At 36.1% G+C, this 21,682-nt stretch overlaps 1 protein-coding gene across 1 annotated transcript in view; it reads right to left on the reverse strand.

Moving 5' to 3' along the window:
• The window catches only part of LOC150101361 (phospholipid-transporting ATPase ABCA3-like), a 646,575-nt gene that overhangs the window by 92,004 nt on the left and 532,889 nt on the right, over nt 1-21,682 (reverse strand). The window contains exon 19 of the mRNA XM_090400940.1: nt 13,578-14,077. Within this exon, the coding sequence (XP_090257066.1) occupies nt 13,578-14,077 (500 nt within the window). The remainder of the gene's footprint in view (nt 1-13,577; nt 14,078-21,682) is intronic.

A 21,682-nucleotide genomic window follows, 5' to 3' on the forward strand; every position in this document is an offset into this window, starting at 1 on the left:
GTAAATATGACCTCTCCATTGCTTCTGCCTTAGTAACACCACTCTGGGTCTGCCTCCCACTGACGAGACCTCAATAAAGGTCAAACCCGGTCTGGGTAGTGGCCCTTCCCTTAATGCATAGCAGTATACATGTCTGCAAGGAGATGTGCTTTGCATTATGGGAGATACTGAAACAAGGAGTGATGAGAGCTTGGTTCACCTTTGCTATGAGTTGCCACCTTACTTTAGTCCTGAAGATATTTTCAGGTGCAAACATTGTTTGTTTGCACATGGATAAAGGATTAAACTAAATTTATTATAGTCTAACCAAGTGCAAAATAAACTTCCAAGAAATTATCTCAATGTTTTTTAAATGACTAAATAGTTTTATAAGATGATGATATGATTATTACATTTTCTTTCTTCACTGCTGCATCATACACAAGTTGCTGGTATCATTGAGAGAGAAAATTTTTGACCCATCTGACCAATATGCTATTTATTCCCATCCTCTGCAATTGCACACCAACTTATGTGGTAATTCATCAAAAGCTTTTGCGAAGTCCAAAAATATCATTGTATATAATGTTGCCTTCAACACACTTGTTACTTTATCATAAAATGCAAGTAAATTGCTAAAACAGGACCTACCTTTTACAAATCCATGCTTACCATCATGAAGAATGCTATGTCCATCAACCCAATCTTGTATTCTATTACTAATCAATCTCTCCAACTTGACCACAACTGCAGTTATACAGACCAGTCTTAATTGGAGACTTCTGTCCTAGAATCATTCTTGTGGAGTAGTATCTTGCCTTCTTTCCCCTTCTTAGGAACCCTATCTACTGCAAGACTTTCATTAAATAACCAGGTCAAGGGCATAGTCAACTGTGGTTCACATTCCTTTAGTGGTGGTATGTCATCCATTCCCATAGCCTTAGTAACATCTAACCCCACCAACACACGATACACCTCTGATTTTTTCACTTCCAATTCTCCCAATACTCACCGTCCTTCTATACATTGCACATCATTTTCACCAGTATGATATATGCTGATAAAGTGCTCATCGAATAATTCCACTATATCATTTGCAGTTGTTATTCTGCTGCCATCACTATTCACCAGTGTCATCCTGCCATAATTACTCTTTCTTGCCATATAGCAGAAAACTTCCATTGAGTTAACCTTGGCTCACCCAGCCAATCTCCTCTCATACTGCACCTTTTCATACTTTACCATTCTGTCAACTTTTTCTAGCACGCACTTTATGCTCTTCATAACTCCAATCACCACCAACTGTCTTGTACCAACTCCATAGCATTTTCTTTTCAAGCATAACTTGCACAAGCAAGCTGTGCTGGATATTCTCCATACTCTATATTCTATAAGAGTTAACTCTTAGAACTGGGAGGAAAGCAGTTAAGGATTTATCTGTAATTCTTACTTTGTTATTTTGAGAAATGGTTTTCTTGATGGTGAAGACTTCTTGTTGAAAAGAAGCTGCAGTAGACCAGACTGTGGACTCTTTCAGTCACATTCAAATATCTCAACTAAATAAAGTTATTTTTACTTACCTCAAAAGAAAAAGTGATGTACAACCACTATTGCTACTCTATTTCTTGTAACTGTAGTTTATCCTATTTTGGATAAAGTGACCACTCTCTCACAAAATGCATTTCTGAACATTAATCCTATATTGATCTAAATAAGCATCATTAGTTTGGTCTTACAGAGTATGGAATTTATAACACTAATCATAGGATCCTTTTGAATAATGCTAAGCTTCTATATAGAAGTTCCTATAAATGTGAGCATATTTTTGAAGAAAGGGCTGAAGTCCTTCATTGTCCAAACCTCAGAAAGAAACTTCTTATGCCAAAAATATTAAAAATTGTTTGTTAATTTTTATGTGTATATATGTAATGAATAATTAAATGAATAAGGGTATTAATTTAAAATATGATGATTAATGCAGGGCCACGGTGCTCACACAACCATATCATCAACCTTCAGTTGGAAGGAGTAAGATGACTATGGCCTATGCAGAGCCAAGTAAGAACAACTTCCTCTCTGTGAACTTTGTGCAGACTGGAGTGCCAGACTTAATTTCAGCATAATTTGGTAGCGTTTATTGTTATTCTCCCTATTCCATGATGATTGCCATTGGGATATTAATTTTTGTTTTATAATCTGTCTGTAAACAGTCAGATGAAGGAGGTGTATTGCCAGGTGGCGTTTTGATGGGAGGTTTGTGTAAAGAAGGTTCCCGGTTCAAATAATTTTTTTTATTAATTAATTGTAAATAAATGTGTGTTTATGCGTAAGAGTTGCTCTTGCAGCGTTTGGGCTTGTTTAAGTATATTTAGAAAATCGTTAAACTAAGAGCATAGTACAGTAACCGGCGAAGGAATTATGGCGGCAACTTTGTATCTTCATGAGAGTTTAATTCTGATTTTAGTGGTTTTGTGAAATGTGAGGTGTACTATATGTATTAATTGGATTATGTTGATAAATTATGGATATTTAGGGTGGATGAAAGGATGATGTGTGCAATTTGTGGACTTAATGGGCAGTAACATATTGGTAACTGAAGTTGTTAGTAGTGAGAATGCTACGAGAAGGATAACTGCCTGTCTCATAGCAAAGAGAGAGAGATGGTGTAAAAGAGCAGCAAAATATTGGTGAAAAAGTGAATGAGCGATCTGCAGAATGAGATAATCATGAAATAAAGCAAGTTTTTTCCATGGGGACTTGGTGAATGATTGAAATGCACTGCCTGAGAGTGTGGTATCTGCATATAATTTGAATGTGTTTAAGCAGGGTATAAAGAGCTGGTGTATGACAAAGGGGCTGCCTAGCTAAGTCTTTGACTCCGTGGGGGATTTGTGGGATGATGATAATGATAATAATAATAACTAATGCCAGGAGTATCTGGAATAAAGGAGAGGAATTGCTGGCGCTGATAGTATCAGCCTGGCCAAAGATTATTGGGATCACTGAGATGTAGTTAACAGAAGAGGATATAATAACAGGAATAGAAGTAGCAGGGTACAGCATTTTTCAGCAGGATAGAAAAGGAAAGCATGGTGGTGGAGCACTGCTTATGATAAGTGATGACTATATCCTCTAAGAGTGGCGGCTTTGGAAGGCAGTGACACTAATGATTTTGAAAGCATATGGTCTGACGTAGAGATAGGCAAGATGGGATATTTAGTAGGGTGTTACTACAAACCAAAGAGCACAGAGGGTGGGGACCAGGAGATGTTTAGACAGTTGAGTTGGCAAGTGCAAGAAGAATGATTGTTATGGGAGTTAAAATCTCCCATAACAATCATTCTTCTTGCACTTGCCAAGCTCAACTACAGCAGTATAAATTGGGGAGAAGAAGATGCATGTAGCAATAGGGAATGGCATGTCTAGAATTCTTGAGGGACAAATGTCTTACGCAACATGTAATAGAGAGAACAAGAGGTTCAAGAGTTTTGGATTTGGTCATAGCATCAGAAGAGTTGATAATAACTGAAATGACATTTCTCCCACCAGTTGGAGAGAGTGACCATGTGGTTTTGACTTGGAAGATGAATAGACATGCAGGAGTATCAAAGAGATGGGAATGTATTTGGAATTGTAAGGCAGGTGATTATAATAGTCTTAAACATCAACTTGAAGAAGTTTCATGGAGGGAGGAATTGGAAGGCTGGGATATCATTAGTGCTTGGAAATTGTGAAGGAATATTTGTTAGCAGCAATAGTAAGCTGTATTCCACAAGAGAAGAAGAGGACACAATTTGGTGTAAAATGGATGACAAACAATATTAAACAGGAGCTGCATGTGAAAAAGAGGCTATGGAAGAGATATAAGGAGACAGGTGAAGAGCAGATGCATGAAGAATATAAAACACAGGCCAGGAGAGTGACTAGTATGGTAAGGAAGGCGAAACTGGAATATGAGAAGATCCAAAATGATTGTGGAAGAATAACATTGTGAGATAAAAATAGGAATAGAGTGACTGATGCAGATGATATAGTTGAATTGTTCAATGAACACTATATTGGTGTATTTCATACTGGAGGAGTAAATTTTAATTAGAGGGATAGGGCAGGTTCGAGGTTTAGAGGTGCAGGAGGAGAGTGTGTTCCAAATACTGAGTACAGTTGGATGTCAGTAAAGCTGTGGGACTGGATGGTATTTCACCACGAGTTTTGAGAGAATGTGCTAAGGAATTGACAGCTCCTTTGACCTGGCTTTTCAATGAAAGTCTGGCTACAGAAAAGGTGCCCATGGAATGGAAGGAAGATAAGATAGTGTCATTGCATAAGGGTTGTAGCAGACTGATAATGTCTAATTATAGGCCAGTTTGTGTGTCATCAGTAGTTGTTAAGATCTTGGAGAAATTAGTTAGGGGCCGTATAAAACATTGGGTAGATGAGGGTAATGTTATCTGTGAGAGTCAACATGGATTTGTGAGGGGATACTCTTGTTTTAGTAATATGCTAGTTTTAAAATAAAGTTACAAGAGCAGTAGATGAGGGAAATGCATATACAGGTATCACTTGATATATGTCACTTGATATATGCGGTTAATTAATCCTTGATGGACACCCGCATATATCAAAACTGCATTATTCAATGTTAAGAATTAATGGGAATAATTATAATGAATTCTGCAAAATATAAAAATTTAAACATCATTTATTTTTTAGGGTGACATGTATTTATATATTTTATTTATACATATTTGTTACATAAAAATTTATATAAATATTTATTTTTTATAAAAAAACTTATCCCACATAAATTGAACAGTGGTAGCTGTTTTATCCTCCATGATTTTGTGATAACAATCAATTTGTTTATCTAAACCGTGACTAACATTCATGCATCTCTCTACATTTAGATCTACAAATGGCTTGTATAGTTGATTCACCAAAGCCTAGAGCTCTTCCGATGTTTGCTATGCTTTCTCCATTATCAAACCTTTTAATAATGTCAACTTTAGTATCCAAAGTAATGTTTGCATTTATTACTCTTTTTCAAGGCCATGGTTATGAAGGGTAATGACTTTACATAATTTGAATATTATGTAATATGCGGATAGGCCGTAAGTGTACACTGTAATACATAGATGCCTGTACGTGCCAATGTCTGCTGATAAATTGAAGCACTGAGACTGAGGCAGAGAGTGAGTTACTAATGTTGGAACACGACTCATTTCATTATGTAAAAACAATGACAAATATCCAGATTTTTTAACGTACCACTGTATTATTCACCAACAAGTACTGTGTAGTAAAAGATTAAACACAAAAGATGTTTTGGATATTACATTTAAAATTGTAAATTCTGTTTGAGGAAAAGTCCTGTAACGGTGGTTATTTAAATTACAGGCAGATGATGATAGTGAACTTTTTTTGTACAATAATGTTCACTGACTCAGCAGAAGTCAATTTTTAGAAAGATTTCTTGTATTAATTAACAATATAAAATTTTTCTTGATGAAAATGGAGATATTTATCCACAATTGAGTGATAAAAGATGGTTGTTACACTTATCATTTTTAGTAGATTTCTGTATGAAATTAAGCAATTTAAATTTAGAGTTACAAGGTAAAGATAAAAATTTAATTGACATGTTAAGTTCAATAAAAATTTTCCAACAATACTCATTTTTATTAAAGAAAAATATAAATGACCCGAATTTAGACATCTCCCATATTTATTATTACCCCAAGACCTCATGGAGTCAAAGACTGATCTGGGAGGTCTCTTTATCACACATACATCTCATCATACCGTGCCTTAAACTCCTTGCAGACACCACACTCTCAGGCAAGGCATTCTGATCATTCACAACTCTGCACGAAAAAAACCTGCCTCTCACTCCCCTACTCTCACACTCTCTTTGTACAGTTTCCAGGGATGATGTCTGGTTCTCCCCTGATCTCCCACTGTTTTCTGTAGAACTTCTCCACCATTGATCTTATAATAACCCCTTACCAACTTGTAGGTCTCTATCATATCTCCCCTCTTGCTCCTCTCCACCAGACTCTGCAAATTACATCTTCTCAATCTGTCCTCATACTCAACATTCCAGAGGTCAGAAACTACCTCAGTCAGTCGCCTTTGGATCCTTACCAACATCTCTTCATCCTTCTGAAAACCCGGTAACCAAATCTGGGCAGAATAGTCCCTGTGTGGCCTAATCAAAGCCTTATAGAACGGAACAAGAATCTCCCTGCTTCTACACGTCAGCAGCATCATTGCCAGAAGCCTTTGTGTTGTCTTCACAATTTTGGCGATGTGTCCCCTAAATTTTAGATCCTTATCCACTATCACCCCCAGATCTCTTATTTTCTCTACCTCCAACAATATATTCTCACCAAGCATAAATTCTGCATCCCATCTTTGTTTTCCAAATTTTAAAACCTTATATTTTGCAACATTGAACTCGCATCCCCATTTCCGTGCCCAATCACTCAATTTATTCAAGTCTTCTTGCAAGGCCACAAGATCTTTGCTACTCTTTATGATTCATCCCAACTTTGCATCATCTGCAAATAACTGAATGTCTCCATCCAAATCTTCGCGATATCATTAATATGCAAGTTAAACAGTAATGGCCCTAAAACAGACTAAATTTATTCATATTTTTTGAACAAAATCAAGAAATGCTTTGCTATGATTTAAAAGAATTTATTCATGAAATAGAATTAGTTGAGAAAGAAATAACTTCAAGATTTAAAGATTTTAATAAAACTGAAATGATTGTATCTTTTATCAATAATCCATTTCAAGAAAACTTGAACATCACAGAAATTTCAAATAAAATTAGTGGGCTGTTTGATATAAACAAGCTGAAGTAGAACTTGAGATAATAAACATTCAGAATAGTTTACATTTAAAATCAATAAACAATGAAGTCATTTGGAAGTAAGCACATGAAATATTCCTAATATTAACTGATAATGCGCGAAAAATTCTGTCGTGTTTCGGAACGACATACTTGTCAGAATCCGCTTTTTCAAATATGACCATTAGAAAAAATCAATTAAGAAACCAAATTACAAATGATTATTTGGATGATTGTCTGGGATTGGCCACTTCTTCATATCAACTCAACTATGAAAATATTGCAAGGTCCAAACAATGCCAAATTTCACATTAACTTTTTCTTTTAATCAACCAGCATTTCCTGTAACTTGTGAGTTTGTAATCAATCTGTTATTTTTTCTAACTTTGGTTTTCCAAAATAGAGAAATAAATATTTTATTCCAATATATTTGGTTTTTTTTGTTGTATTAAAATATTTGTTGTATTAAAATAATTAAAAGTGATAAATAAATTTTTAAATACACAAAGTTTTTAGTTGTGTATTTTTTTTAGTTGTTTATTTTTAATTGTTTATTTGTGCATAATCAAATATCAGGTTGGGGGAATGTGATCTATATATGAGAGTAGATCACCTTATAACTTATATATAACAAAGTGGATCGCCGAATAACTTTTTATAGAAAAGTAGCTCGCATAGTAAAAAAGGTTGAACACCACTGGTGTATGGGAACAAAGAGTGAGCGTGTTGAATTTCTGAGAAATAAATATCTTAAGCCATGTGACTGAAACAAGTAGAGGCTTTAATGTTTTGGATTTGGTAATAACTTCAAGAGATGTAGTTGTTAATGAAGAGTTGACACTGCCACTGGTAATGTGATCCATCAATGGCAGTGGCAGCACATGATAAAGTGTCAACAAGTTATAAAGTGATCGTAAGGTACTTGTTTGGGAAGTGGTGTAAAGAAAAGTTTACTGCCAAAAATGAATATATGTCGAAGTATAAAGTGCTGTAGTCAGCATCAGTATATTCGGTAGATGAGTTGAGCAGAAAAGATATTGACAATAGATGGAAATTCATAATGCAGTAATTGACATAAACAATGTATAGCTGCATACCAAGGGTTAAGTGAGTAAAAAGAGTAGAAGTGAAATGGATGAAGAGTGAAATTAAGCAAGCTGTGTTAGAAAAGAAAATCCTACAGAGGAGATACAAAACAGTTGGTGGTGATTGGATCCATGAAGAGTATAATGTACAAGCCAGGAAGGTGATGAACTTGGTAAAGAAAAAAAAAAGGTGCAGTATGAGAGGAGATTGGCTGGTCAGGCCAAGGTTAACTGAAGGCAATTTTTCCACTATATTGCAGAGCAAGAGAAAGAATAATTACAGGTTCACACTAGTGGATACTCACTGCAGCAGAATAACAGTTGCAAAGGATGTAGTGAAATTATTGAATGAGCACTTTATCAGTGTGTATCATAATGGTGTAAATCATGTGGTGCAATAAATAGAAGAGAGGCAAGTGTTATGAGAATTGGAAGTGAAAAATCAGAGGTGTCTCCGGTGTTGATTGGGTTAGATGTTAATAAGGCTGTGGGAATGGATGGCATATCACCATGTATTCTTAAGGAATGTGCACAATAGTTAACTATACCCTTGATCTGGTTATTTAATGAAAATCTTGCAATGAGTAGGGTTCCTAAGGAGTTAAAAGAAGGCAAAATAGTACCACTTTACAAGCATGGTTCTAGGACAGACGTGTCGAGTTTCAGACCAGTCTGAAACTTGACAACTGCAGTTGTATTCAAGGTGTTGGAGAAATTAGTTAGGAATAGAATACAGTATTGGGTTGATGACATAGCATTCTTTATGATGATCGGCATTGATTTGTAAAGGCTAAGGCTTGTTTTAGCAATTTACTTGCATTTTATGATAAGGTAATGAGTGTGTTAGATAAGGGAGAATCACATGCAGTGATGGACTTTGCAAAAGCATTTGATAAATTACCACATAAGTTGTGTACAAGCTGCAAGAGGATGAGAACAGATAGAATATTGGTTAGCTAGATCGAAGATTGGCACTCTGAATGATACCACCAAGTTGTGTATAATGGAGCACTGTCTCAAAAAAAAAGGAGAGTAACCAGTGGCATGCTCCAGGGTTCTACTCTTTGGCCCCTGCTATTTAACTTGTGTGTAAATGATATATTGTGTGGGCTGGCTGGAGATTCAGTTGTTTGCTGATGATGCAAAATTAGGGAGAATTAGAAGTAGCACTGCTGATGTCATTTCCCTTCAGGAAGATTTGAATATACTTGTGACTTGGACAAAGGAGAGAGGGTTGTAGTTTTTACATTAATAAGTGCAAGGTGTTGCATTTTGAAGTGCAGAAATATAAGGCTGTTTACTATATTGACAGTACCGTACTGCAGGAAGTGGATGAGATTCGAGATTTGGGAGTGATGATTCACAGTAAACTGAAGTTTAGAGGGCAAATTGGAAGTGTTGCAAAGACCGCACATCGTAGTGCTGCTATGATAAGAAGTACTCTAACACGTAGGAATAAGCAAGCGATTGTCACTGTATAAAACATTGGTCAGGTCACACTTGGACTATTTTGCTCAGATCTGGTCACCTGGTTTTCAGTGTGATGTTGGAGACATTGGAGAGGGTCCAGAGGCAGGTGACTAATAGAATATCAGTACTTTGGACTGGTAGCTATGGAGAGATAGAGAGAGAGAGAGGTTAAAAAAATGTGGATTGCAGAGTTTGGTGGATATGAAGAAGAGAGGTAATATGATAGAGACATTTAAATTAGTGAGAGGATTTTATCAGATTAATCTGCAGATCAATTTGCAGCAGTCTCTCCAAGCAACTCGCACCAAAACCACTCAAATGCAGTCCATCATTCTTATACAGTTCACTTCGTCCTTCAAGCTCATTCCACACATTAACAAATTGCACTCCTTTCTCCTCAAACATTTCTGCTAACATATCATTCATAATCCTTGCTCTCCGCCTCATCTCATACCTAGGCAACCTATTTACTACCTTTCCTATCACAAAAACTTTCCAAAGGTTCTCAAAAGGACAAAGTTGGAAAGGGCCCAAAGGTGACTGACTAAGGTAATTTCTGACCTCTGGAATGTCGAATTTGAGGAAAAATTGAAAAGATGATCTTGATGAGAATAGAAATGGAATGATGTCATGTCTTTCACAAGAATGATATGAAGAGCAAGATGGAAGGTGAAGTACTTCTAATGATAGTGGTGTAATTTGACCACACACAAGGTTAAGATACAAGGGGAAAATAGTAGCTGAGGTTCCAATGCAGTATGGTGTTAAGGTAATGTTGACAGGTTGAGATATTTGGTTTGATGTTGCTATTAGCCAGGGAATGTGGATGGTGCAGATAAAAATGTATAGGCAAATTGGGATATAGGCATGTGACTCAGTAAGCAAGCAAATGGTGATCGTTATTGGCAACTTCAATTATGCCAATATTGATTGGAATGAAAAGAGAGCATCAGGAAATAAAGAGAATGAATTTCTTGAGTTCTTATGGGACAACAAATCTTAGGTAATATGTAACCGAGGGTACACGAGGATTACAAGGCTTAGATCTGGCCATCTCATCAGAGGAGGTGAAATGTGAATGGACTATCTAACCTTCAGCTGCTGAGAGTGACTGTGAAATGGATTGTAGCTGGTCATAAAGAGAGCATCTGAGATTATAAGGATATGTAGAATTATGAGTATAGCATTTATGAAAAACTTAGGAGCTATGGTGGTAATAATCAGTTGCATGAATAGTACAAAATACAGGTAACTCAGTTGGTAAAGATAGCAGAAGTGCAGTATGAGCAGAAATTAGCCAATCAAGTCAAGAAAAATCCTAATGAGTTCTTTGAATATGTAGAAAGTTGAAGAAGGATGACCATGGGAAGACAGTTGATGACAAATGCAGGGTTGGTAATGAGTTGGTAATGCAAAAGATAATGTTGAAATATTCAATGAACAGTTAACCAAACTGTTTCATCCTCCTGAATATGACAATATAAGAACCTGTAGTGTAGCAGGTGTAGTGGAAGAGAAACTGATGGCGAGTCAGTAGGAGGTATATGAGGAATTAAGTAAACCTGATGCTAATATGGAAGTAGGATTTGGCAATAATGAGAATCAACCTAGGTTTGATTCTTGTTGTGATGAGGGGAATCCTTATATGGGCTTTTTCAATTGAAGGTGAGTTAGTTAATCTCATACAGAGGAAGCAATGTTTTTTTCTCCCAGAAACTCTGGTTTTCATCCTTCATACAGACAAATTGGCATTCAGAACATATGCAATTTACATACAAAAAAATGCTGTTGTTTGTGATGATGGCTTGTATATGGCATTGATGATAGTATTGTCATAATAGGAGAATTAAGTATGTTACAGACCATACATAAAATTGGCATCCCTTATCCACTCCACTAAAAACCAACCACTTCCCCTAGACCTACTTGGTGTATACCAGGTCCCTTGCAGCTGTAAACTATCTTACTTTGGCCAAACAGGAAGGACAGCGAATATCAGAATTTCAGAACACAAGGACTACATCCGGTTTCACAAGTACAGCCACTCGGGTCTTGTAGACCATGCTCTGGATGCACACCACAGAATATGGTGGAAGAAAGCTACAATAATACACCATAGCACATTCAAATGCGAAAGACTATTCATGGAATCAGCCTCAGCCCTAAGAAACTCTCCAAACCTTGACAAATTTGGTTGCACGAGACTGCTCCAAATTTGGGAGGCTTACATCAGCAGACCTTCAGCCCAACGGCCAAGAACACCTACATAGCCCGCTAGGGGCACCATCAGGACTTTTAGGAGAACAATAGCTTCCTCACTTCATTCTCAGTTACTGTGTTGTAGTGCCTTTTGAAGATGGCAACGTGACGTTGCCAAAATATCGGAAATATTTATTAAAGTGTAATTTAATTTATATTCTTATAAACGTTGTCAATTCCTTAAGTGATTTAGTAATGAGATGTGTTTAGCGAAGTAAAATGCCCTCCTGTGATGAGTCCTTAGACTCCCTGGAGGTGTCACTTAATAATAATAATATATTAATGCAGGTCTTGAAGGAATACTCCAGCAAATTAATGGCACTTGGTACATACTTGTTTGAGTCTTGCAATAAGTAAGGTCCAAAGGAGTAAAAAGTGGGGAAAAATGTCCCGCTTCATAAAGTTGAGGATAATATGGAGAATATAAACTGTAAGCCAATCTATTTGAATGGAGTTGTAGTTAAGATGTTGGAGAGACTGGTTGGTAAGAACTAGGATTCAGATTTGTATTGATAATAGCAGTATTCTCTATGATGATCAACATGAGTTTGTTAAGTGGAGGTTGTGTTTTAGCAATCTGCTTATGTACTGCAATGAGGTGACAAATGTACTGGTTAAAAAAAAAAAAAAAAGATGCATATATATTAGTATATCAGATTTTTCAAAGGACTGTGATGAATTGCTATATGACAAGCTAGTAACTAAACTGAAATGGGTGGGATTTGGATAAGAAGCTAGTGAGTTGAATAGGTGACCAGCTGTGACATAAGTATTAGCAATAAAAACACATGTAATAACCACAGTAATGACTATTTAAGTCGTAAATATTTCATCCCAGGTATCTTGGGACATCATCGGTACAGTAGTTTAAACAATACTAGGAATGCAGTTAGGGTGCATGATTACAATGGAATCTCAATATGCATGCAGTAACGTGTTATAGAAGTAAATTAAATATAACTGTTATATTTAATTTACTTCTATAACACGTTACTGCATGTATATTGAGATTCCATTGTAATAATGCACCCTAACTGCATTCCTAGTATTGTTTAAACTACTGTACCGATGATGTCCCAAGATACCTGGGATGAAATATTTACGAATTAAATAGTCATTACTGTGGTTATCACGTGTGTTTTTAGTGATGAATTCACCACAGGTTTTGTTATATAAAAAAGTATTAGCAAGTTGTGTATAGCGACATACATAAACTGCTGATGATGATGTCCCCCCTCTGTGGTACTCTTCTAGATATTCCCCATCTTCTCACACTGTTTTCAAATTTTCGACATCCAAGTAACTCTCTCTCTCCACCATTACTTTATCATCAAATTCCTACTGCTCAATACAATGCGATGAACAGTATTTAATTTTTACAACCTGAAGTGCATATCCTTATATTTGGCAACCACTGACAAAAAAAATTGACAACTATTATCTTTCTCACACAATGCTAATATATATAAATCATCTGCAGGATATCTACATCACCTTTATTGACTACTATTGCCAGACCAGTTTTGCACCATCAGCAAACAACTGAATATCCCTCTATATTCGGAATGATTTAATGATACCCTATGTCATTAATATAACAATTAAAGGGTCGTAGTCCTATTACAGAGCTCTGACTCATTATTCTAGATTCCACTCCATCATATACTATTCACTGGTGTCTGTCATTCAGCTGCATCATTATCCATTCCCATTTGTTCTATTTTTTGTAATAGTTTTCCATGCAGTATTCTTTCACAATTACATTTAATCTTCTTCCAGTATCATCAACACATATATATCTTTGTCAATAATACCCTTGAAAAAGACCCCTATGACACAACCAATCTTATGACTGGCTAAAAGTAGAAACAGTGAAATTTACATTTTCATGATATAAATGCACATACTGTAATAAGTAGGTTAGTTACCTGCTTTTGATTTTTTTGAATGCTACAGTCTTTTATCACAGCATCGCCATCATTCGGAAACAAATCTCCAGTTAGAAGATGAAAGAGAGTAGTTTTTCCTGCTCCACTGACCCCCAACAGCCCGAAACATTCTTCTTTATGAACAGCAAAAGTTATATTGTCAACTGCTGGTAAATAACCAAATAGTTTGGTGAAGGAGAAAACAGTTAATGCCTCTTCACTACAGCTTCCTGAGTAATATAATCTTTTTGTTCTTTCACGCTCAGCTAACACGTCATCATCATCATGCATTACTGTAAAACGTTTCAAAAAACGTACTCTTCTAAGATCCAAAAAATTTTTCATTTTAAACAAATATTTTGGCAAACTGCTCTCAATGAGTAAAACCATAATAAAGAATATTATCCCAGAAATTGCCATAAAAAGAATATCTTGACCACATCCTGATGCTTCTAGGGTGAGAGGATGGCTTTTCATCAAACACTCATTGCCACAATATTCTGTAAAGAAGAGGAGGTGAATATAAATTTATATTTATGGCATTACAAAACTTGTAACATAGGAGTAAATGCAATGTGTCTATTAATATTTTGTGGTTACAGAAATGTTCACACTGAATCATACTGATAATTAGAACAGCACATGTTTTGAGCCATTTCTAATGAAAATGCTTAAAAAGAAAGAATATTTAAGTATTGAATAAGCCAGTCTTCAAAACTGGTCATTTGTTTAAATAGAATTTCAAAATGTTTTTGGTATTCTTAGGGTTAAAAAAAAAGTATCTGGAAATATGCCAAAAAGAACTTTAATAGTTCTTAATTGTAAATATATTATAAACATACCTTCATGTAGTCAAGACTCCTCATTGGGGACTCACCATTATTACCATAAAGCCTGTCATACTATTCCTTAAATTTTAACAGTTATCATGCTCAACTCAACAAAACATTCCTGTTATTCACATCCACACAAAAACCCCTTTTTCCTTATTATTATTTGACACCTCCAGGGAGATCAAAGACTCGATGAGTCTTTGGACTCCCTGGAGGTGTCAAATAATTTGTATCCCTTCCAACTACTAACCGAACCCAAACTTGCTTAACTTTTTGCATGAGCCATTAGTAGCAGAGGCTCTACCAATCGACCAACCTTTGCTGGCTTGCATGAAGGTAGCTTCTCATTTTATTTATTGAATGCTTTATAAAATATTTATAAAATGAGCATTTGAATGCTAATTTTATTTATTGAAAAATCTCTGCAATATTTATTATTATTAACATTTGATCTCCATGGAGTTAGAGACTCATCGTGGGGTTAGAGACTCACGTTATTGCACACAATATTCATCCAACTATGATTTAAACTGATTCAATGTATCTACATTCACAACATACTCAGGCAATGCATTCCACTCACCAACCACTCTCCATGAAAAGAATCTGATCCTCACTTCTCTGCTTACACCTTCCTTATACAGTTTCCAGCAATGGCCTCTTGTTCTTCTCCCTCTCCCATTCTATGAAAAATCTCAGGTGGTAAGGAGCTCTCTGTATTCTGTTTTGATTATATCATCACTTCTGTTTTCTAAGCTTTTCTATTTATACTTCCCCAATTAATCCTCATAATTCACATTTCACAACCACAAAATTATCCCAGTTGTCCGTGTCTACTTCCTTTCTAAAACTTCTATATCATCACAAAAAATTATGCAACCAAATCTGTTCACAGCAGTCCACATACAATCTGAACAAAACATCTGAACCCCATCATATGAATAGCAACAGCCTGGCCTATACTTGTTTAAGTTCTGCTCACCATATATCAGCAATCATAGGATTATCTTCATCACTCTGCAATGTGCCCATGTAATTTTAACATCTCAAACACTATTTCTGTAAGATCTTTTGTCTCCTACACTTCTTCCAGAACAAATCTCTCCTAATACAGTATGCAGCCTTCAATCTCTGAATTTCAAAATTTTATATTAGCATAAATTTATTCATAAAGGGTACTGACTAGGATTTTGGAATTTCACTCATGCGACTGAGTAAAATCCAGATGTGGAGGATTTTATTTACCTGACTGATTGGTTGGTTATTACTGAATAGATAACACTCTCCAACTAACAAGCTGGAGATTCGAATCCTTTGTTGCTCATGGATATTTGTCAGCATCTTTACATCGAAGATGAATTTCATCACTTGGTGTGAGACTAAGTGGAGGCATGAAATGACTTGAAAAAGTTCCATGTTTGGGCTCTAGAATAAGCTTTCTAAATTATCTAACTCTTAGCCCACACATGGTGCTAAACATTTCACGGGGGATTCACATTGAAGTGATATTCTCAATTCATCTACTCCTAGCAAAAATCATAGCATTATACATGATGTAAGGAAATGTGCTTTGTATTATGGGGTACTAAAGCAAGTGATGTGAAATCATTAGCTTCTATATACAAGTTTTCATAAATCAAATCATATTATATAAATCAATTCAAATCTTGTTTGAAAGGCTGCCATATTAACCACATTTCTGGTAACTCTGTGCAGCTTTTACTCGCCAGAAAAAACTGAATATTTCTTCAACCCCAATACATGTACTATATCATTTCAATAATTTCAGCAGTAGACAAAGTAGAGCCTTGCAGTACTCTACTTGTTATCATTCTTCTTAAATATATTGTACCCCATATACATCTTCTTCACCCATAGTCTGCATAGACTGTTTGAGGCACTATAAAGGTCACAGTAACAAAGTCTCTTCAGATGTTTCTGCCTTGTGATCTCCCTTAACAAAGTGGAGAAAGAAGAATTAGTCAATTTTGTAATATTAACTATCCAGATGATTCTAGGTTTCCCTCAGTGTTTTTTCCTTTTCTTTTTCAGAAAGAAGTCAAGTTATTTCAGATAAGCTGTCTGATCTAGCTATGTGGCCCAGGCACTGGAGTTGTTTCCAGTATATTTTAGTGATGACATTTTCTTGTGTTCCAGCAATGGAGCAGATTTTTCTTCTAATCAATCTATCTCTTATCTGTAACCACTTGTCACAGTTCAAATACTAGTTTGTCATGTAGCAATCTCTCCAGTATCTTTGCAAATTGGAGAATAACATGGTATATACAATCTACCTTATCGGTTACTATTCCTCTATTAAAAATTGTAAGAGAACTAAAATCTGCTATTCCTTTAACATGTTCGCTGCCAACTACGAGTATACTCATAGTTGGTAAACCAGCTACGACTATACTCATATGACACTTACTGCTGGCAATGCGATTACCATACTGACCGTGAAGAAGTGAAAATGCTTGGCTTGTGGAGCTAGCATCAAAACTGTGTATTCTCATAGATGGTATATGCTTTGCACAAGCCAACTACGAGTATACTCGTATGACACTGACCGCCAGCAACGAGAGTACCGTACTGACCTTGAAGAAGTGAAATTGCTCAGTGTACGGGAACAGACTATGCCAAAGTAGCGTGGCAGCGAACGTGTTAACTCATACTGGCCCTTCCTCAAAGAATCATGTTCTTATACATCCAATCCAGTATCCTAATCAGTTTGTCTCCAAAACCTTAATTACTCTAGAATTTGCAAACTAGTATTAGTTCCAGGCCTTGATGGAGCCAAGATGATGCATGCAGAAAGCATAATTCAGAGTGTTAGCTTTTGTACCCTTGTACAGTGGCATTGTTTTACTTTTCTTCCATTTGTCTCTTCAAAGAGTAAGACTCTCTTATTAAATAACAAAGTCAAAGGTGCTGTCAGTTCCTTGACTCACCCCCTAAAAATGAATAAAGAGATATCTTTTGAGTGATTCAAGTTTATACAATTTAATTCCAGCGCTCTCCTTCCCTCTAAAAAATTCTATTTGAACACTGAATGCCTAGTAAAGTCATCACTAAATAGTTTCACTACATCTTTTTTCAGTAGTTATTTTAGTACCACCTTTATCCAATGAAGGCTCTATCTCCATAATAATTTTTTTTCTTTTAATAACTACATAAGAAGGATTCTTAGGATTTTCTTTTTTCCTGCTTTGCTGCCACTTCTCACATTCTAATTTCTCTTTTCTTTCTAGATTTGTCACTTTTATAACTTGAATATCTCATTTTTCATGCAACTGCTTCCTACTTCCCTTTTATGCTACTTCTTTTATTCTATCTTTATCTCCTGAAACTCTCTCCTGCTAAATGCCTCTCTCTCTATATATATTTCACTCCTACTCTGTTTATTATTATATAGGTATTTCCATGAAGTCAGTAGACTCATTGTGGGAGATTCATAATAGCCATTATTCACACTTACTTTACTTATATCTCTCCTTGAACTCATTCATTATCAGGGCAGTTACAACTACCTAACTACCTCTGGTAATCTTTCAAGTTATTCATCACTTCCCAAGCAAAAAATCTAGTCCACACACCCTTATTAACTATACTCATAAACAATTTCAAGGGGGTGACCCTAGTTCTCTCTCTCTCTACTCATACTGTATTGAAAATTTTCTTTTGTGCTAATCTTATAAAACCTGTTTATGAACTTATAAGTTTCTCTCGTGTTAACTCTTTTCCAACTGTCAACTAGACTTTGCAACTGACACACCTTCAATCTGTCCTCACGGGAAGCATTTCACAGACCTACCACTCACTTGGTCATTCGTTTTTGTTGGAAGTTTATTTTCCACTTGGTTAGACTATAATAAATTTAGTTTAATCCTTTGGGTAGTGGCCCTTTCCCTAAGGCATAGCATTATACATGTCTGCAAGGAGATGTGTTTTGCATTATGGGAGCTACTGAGACAAGGAGTGATGATGTAATATTTTATGGTTCTTTTTTACTTATATATCCATCCAGGTGTTGCTGCGGCAGCGTAATATTCTCGGCACTTAATTTTATACATTCCCCTTTTAATACTTAGATTCCTACCTTCTGTATTCTATACTCCTTCTATCCCGAGAGAAATGGAAATATTTATTTAGATTTTATGACTGTGCCATCCATGCCTCGATATGGTGTAAGAAATATAGTACTTCCAGTAGGTTATTAAATCTTTCACAACAAAATCTCTTTATCGTCCCCAAGTTATCAATTTGCTTTGCAGTCCTGGCCTTTTCTCACTTACTATTTATATCAACGTTTCCCGCTTAGGTCCGATTTTTTTTTTAAGATCAATGCATTGCAATTAAAAATAGGATCAGGCAAAAACTTTGTTTAAAATGCATCATAGGATTTAATAGTCAACAAACAGGCGTATATTTTACACTATAAGACAAAGGGTGATCCTCTGTAATTCTCAAAAAAAAACTCTAAAAACAAACTTGCATATATCTCTACTTCAATTAATACAAGGGCACACATCATGTTATCTATCTAGCTTAAAGAATTATCATTAATAAACTTCTCAATACCTGCATATATCTCTACTTCAATTAATACAAGGGCACACATCATGTTATCTATCTAGCTTAAAGAATTATCATTAATAAACTTCTCAATACCTGCATATATCTCTCTTCAATTAATACAAGGGACACATCATGTTATCTATCTAGCTTAAAGAATTATCATCAACAAACTTCTTAATACCTGCATATCTCTCTCTTCAATTAATATAAGGCACACATCATGTTATCTATCTAGCTTAAAGAAATATCATTAACAAACATCTTAATACTTGAATAATCAGCGTTAAGGACATGTTACGATTAATATAACATATTGTAAACTTAGTTAAGAAAAATCATACAAGATTATATACAGGTGTTAGATAAAAAATCATAACCCAAAATATTTCCTAGGAATTAACTATACTCATTCTTAGATGCAATCATCAATATCCAGACAGAACAAGTCTCTAAAAGTTATTATGGTTATTAATGTCCCTCTTACATGCATTTTTCCAGTTCTACAACCTATTCTTATAGCATCACACAGTCTAAACAAAACAATATTTTAACTCACATGGGCTGTCTTCCGTTGGGTGGCACTCTCCAATTCCATTGGCTGCGACTTCCTATGTTTCCTTTTCTTCGTCTCGGGTTTTGGATTTCTCCTCCTTCAGGTCCTTGGGATACCGGCCACTCATCAGGTTGGCTCGTGGGACGACGACTCATGGGGTGACGATTCATTGGCGTGTTAATACACTGGCGAAGGGTCGCGAATTGTCAGGGCCTTCATGGACCTAGATAAGCAGAATGGCTCATAGACAAGTTCGGCTGCTCCTCAGCTGATTCGTCCCCTGGTCATCTACGCTTCTGGGCCAAATGATGGCTCATGGCATGGCTTCCCTCCTTTGGCTTCCTCCTTAACACGTCAGGGCATCACTCGAAGGCTTTCTATCACATCGTCTCCATGTATGCTCGTTTCTTCTCTGTGCAAAAAAACTCCTCGTGTCTCTGGAAGTCCCATCTTATATTCCATCAGTCTCGAGACCATGGGTTCAGTTTCCTAAACCCCGTGCACTCACGTGCATCATATGACAACGAAAGGGGTTTGCATGCACTTATGCAAACCCCTTTCGTTGTCATATGATTCCTGGAACCTTCGACAAGCCCTTTCTTCTCCGTCTTCATGTTCTAATCTCATTAAGTCAGCCAGCGGAACATCCATTTGAATTTTTGCCGCCCCTTTTTGCATTGACCTTGAGATCACTTAGGGTTGAACTTGTAAACAAAATTTTAAATGGTGTTCCGACTGTAGAGCATTTCCCCTTAGCCTTGAAAGTTTTACATCTTTTGTTCAAAGAGATAGCTAATTCCCATTGGGCTATACATATGTTACATACAGTACAAAATGTTAAGAGAAAAGACTATTTACAGGTGTTCTGGGTTCTGCCTAACTGTAAAAACTCAATGCATTTGTTATACAAAATTTATTCTTGTTGCATCGAATTTTTACAATGAGAGCTTGGTTCACCTTTGCTACGAGTTGCATCAGTCCTGAACTACTTCAAGTGCAAACTTTGTTTGCCCACACTTGGGTAAAGGATTAAACCAAATTTATTATGGTCATTAATTTCTTTCATTTATATATGTCACTCTTTATTTCATTCCCTACATTTCTTTCTCTTTCTCTCTCTCTCTCTCTCGCTCCTCATCTTCATATGCCTTCCATTCAATTCTTTCATATGCCTTCCATTCAATTCTTTCATATTTACATGTCATTCATTCTTTCACTTCTTACAGTATTATTATTATTATTCCTGACACCTCCAAGGAGTCCAAAGACACATCGCAGGAGGACACCTACAACTGTCTCAATCACTACACCAAACCTCTACTATGAATCATATCCATCAACACCATCTACTGCCCACCTCCACTACCACAACTAGTATTTTTTGTCTGTAAATTGCGTGTGTTCTGAAGGGCCAATTTGTCTGTATGCGGGATGAAAAACCCGAGTTTCTGGGGAAAAAAAACCTGCTACCTCCATATGAGATCAGCTAACTCACCTTCGATTGAAAATCGTCCAGATAAAGATTCCTCCTGTCACGACGAGAATCGAACTGAGGCCTATTTAATCAAAGGGCGCAATGTACTGTCGTTCTCCCAATTGCATTACGGAGGTGCTAAATTTTCACTGGCCGCCACTGCTTGCTCTCCATCTCTCAATCCACATCATCTACACCAACGCCATCCACAACAGACAATCACAAACATCCATGCCCATGGCGGGATTCGAACCTGCAGCCTTTTGGCTGGAGAGCAGATACGCTGACCACTCAGCCAACCAGGCCGGTCCCCAGGTAGTATACCTGCCACTCATTCCTTTACTCTCCTTGAGATACACCTACACCACTGTAAAAGTAATTAACAATATCTTCAGATAGTATATATATATATATATATATATATATATATATATATACACATATAAAAGCTTTAATGACTGTTACCGAGAGATGAAACAATGACAAGATATATTTAAAAAGATACTACTAGTTTACTAGTTTCGTTGAATAGATCAACATCCTCAGGTATCACAATCAAAGAAGTATATAAAAAATTACAGAGACTTAAAATTGTAATAACAGAACAAGTATAAAAAGACAGTAGCGTGTTTGAAAAGCAAATGCAAGTATGAGTTCCAAACAAACGTAT

The sequence above is a fragment of the Typopeltis vanoorti genome, chromosome 11, assembly GCF_054136105.1.
Source record: "Typopeltis vanoorti isolate ZY-2024b chromosome 11, IOZ_Tvanoo_1.0, whole genome shotgun sequence".
Classification (NCBI taxonomy): domain Eukaryota; kingdom Metazoa; phylum Arthropoda; class Arachnida; order Uropygi; family Thelyphonidae; genus Typopeltis; species Typopeltis vanoorti.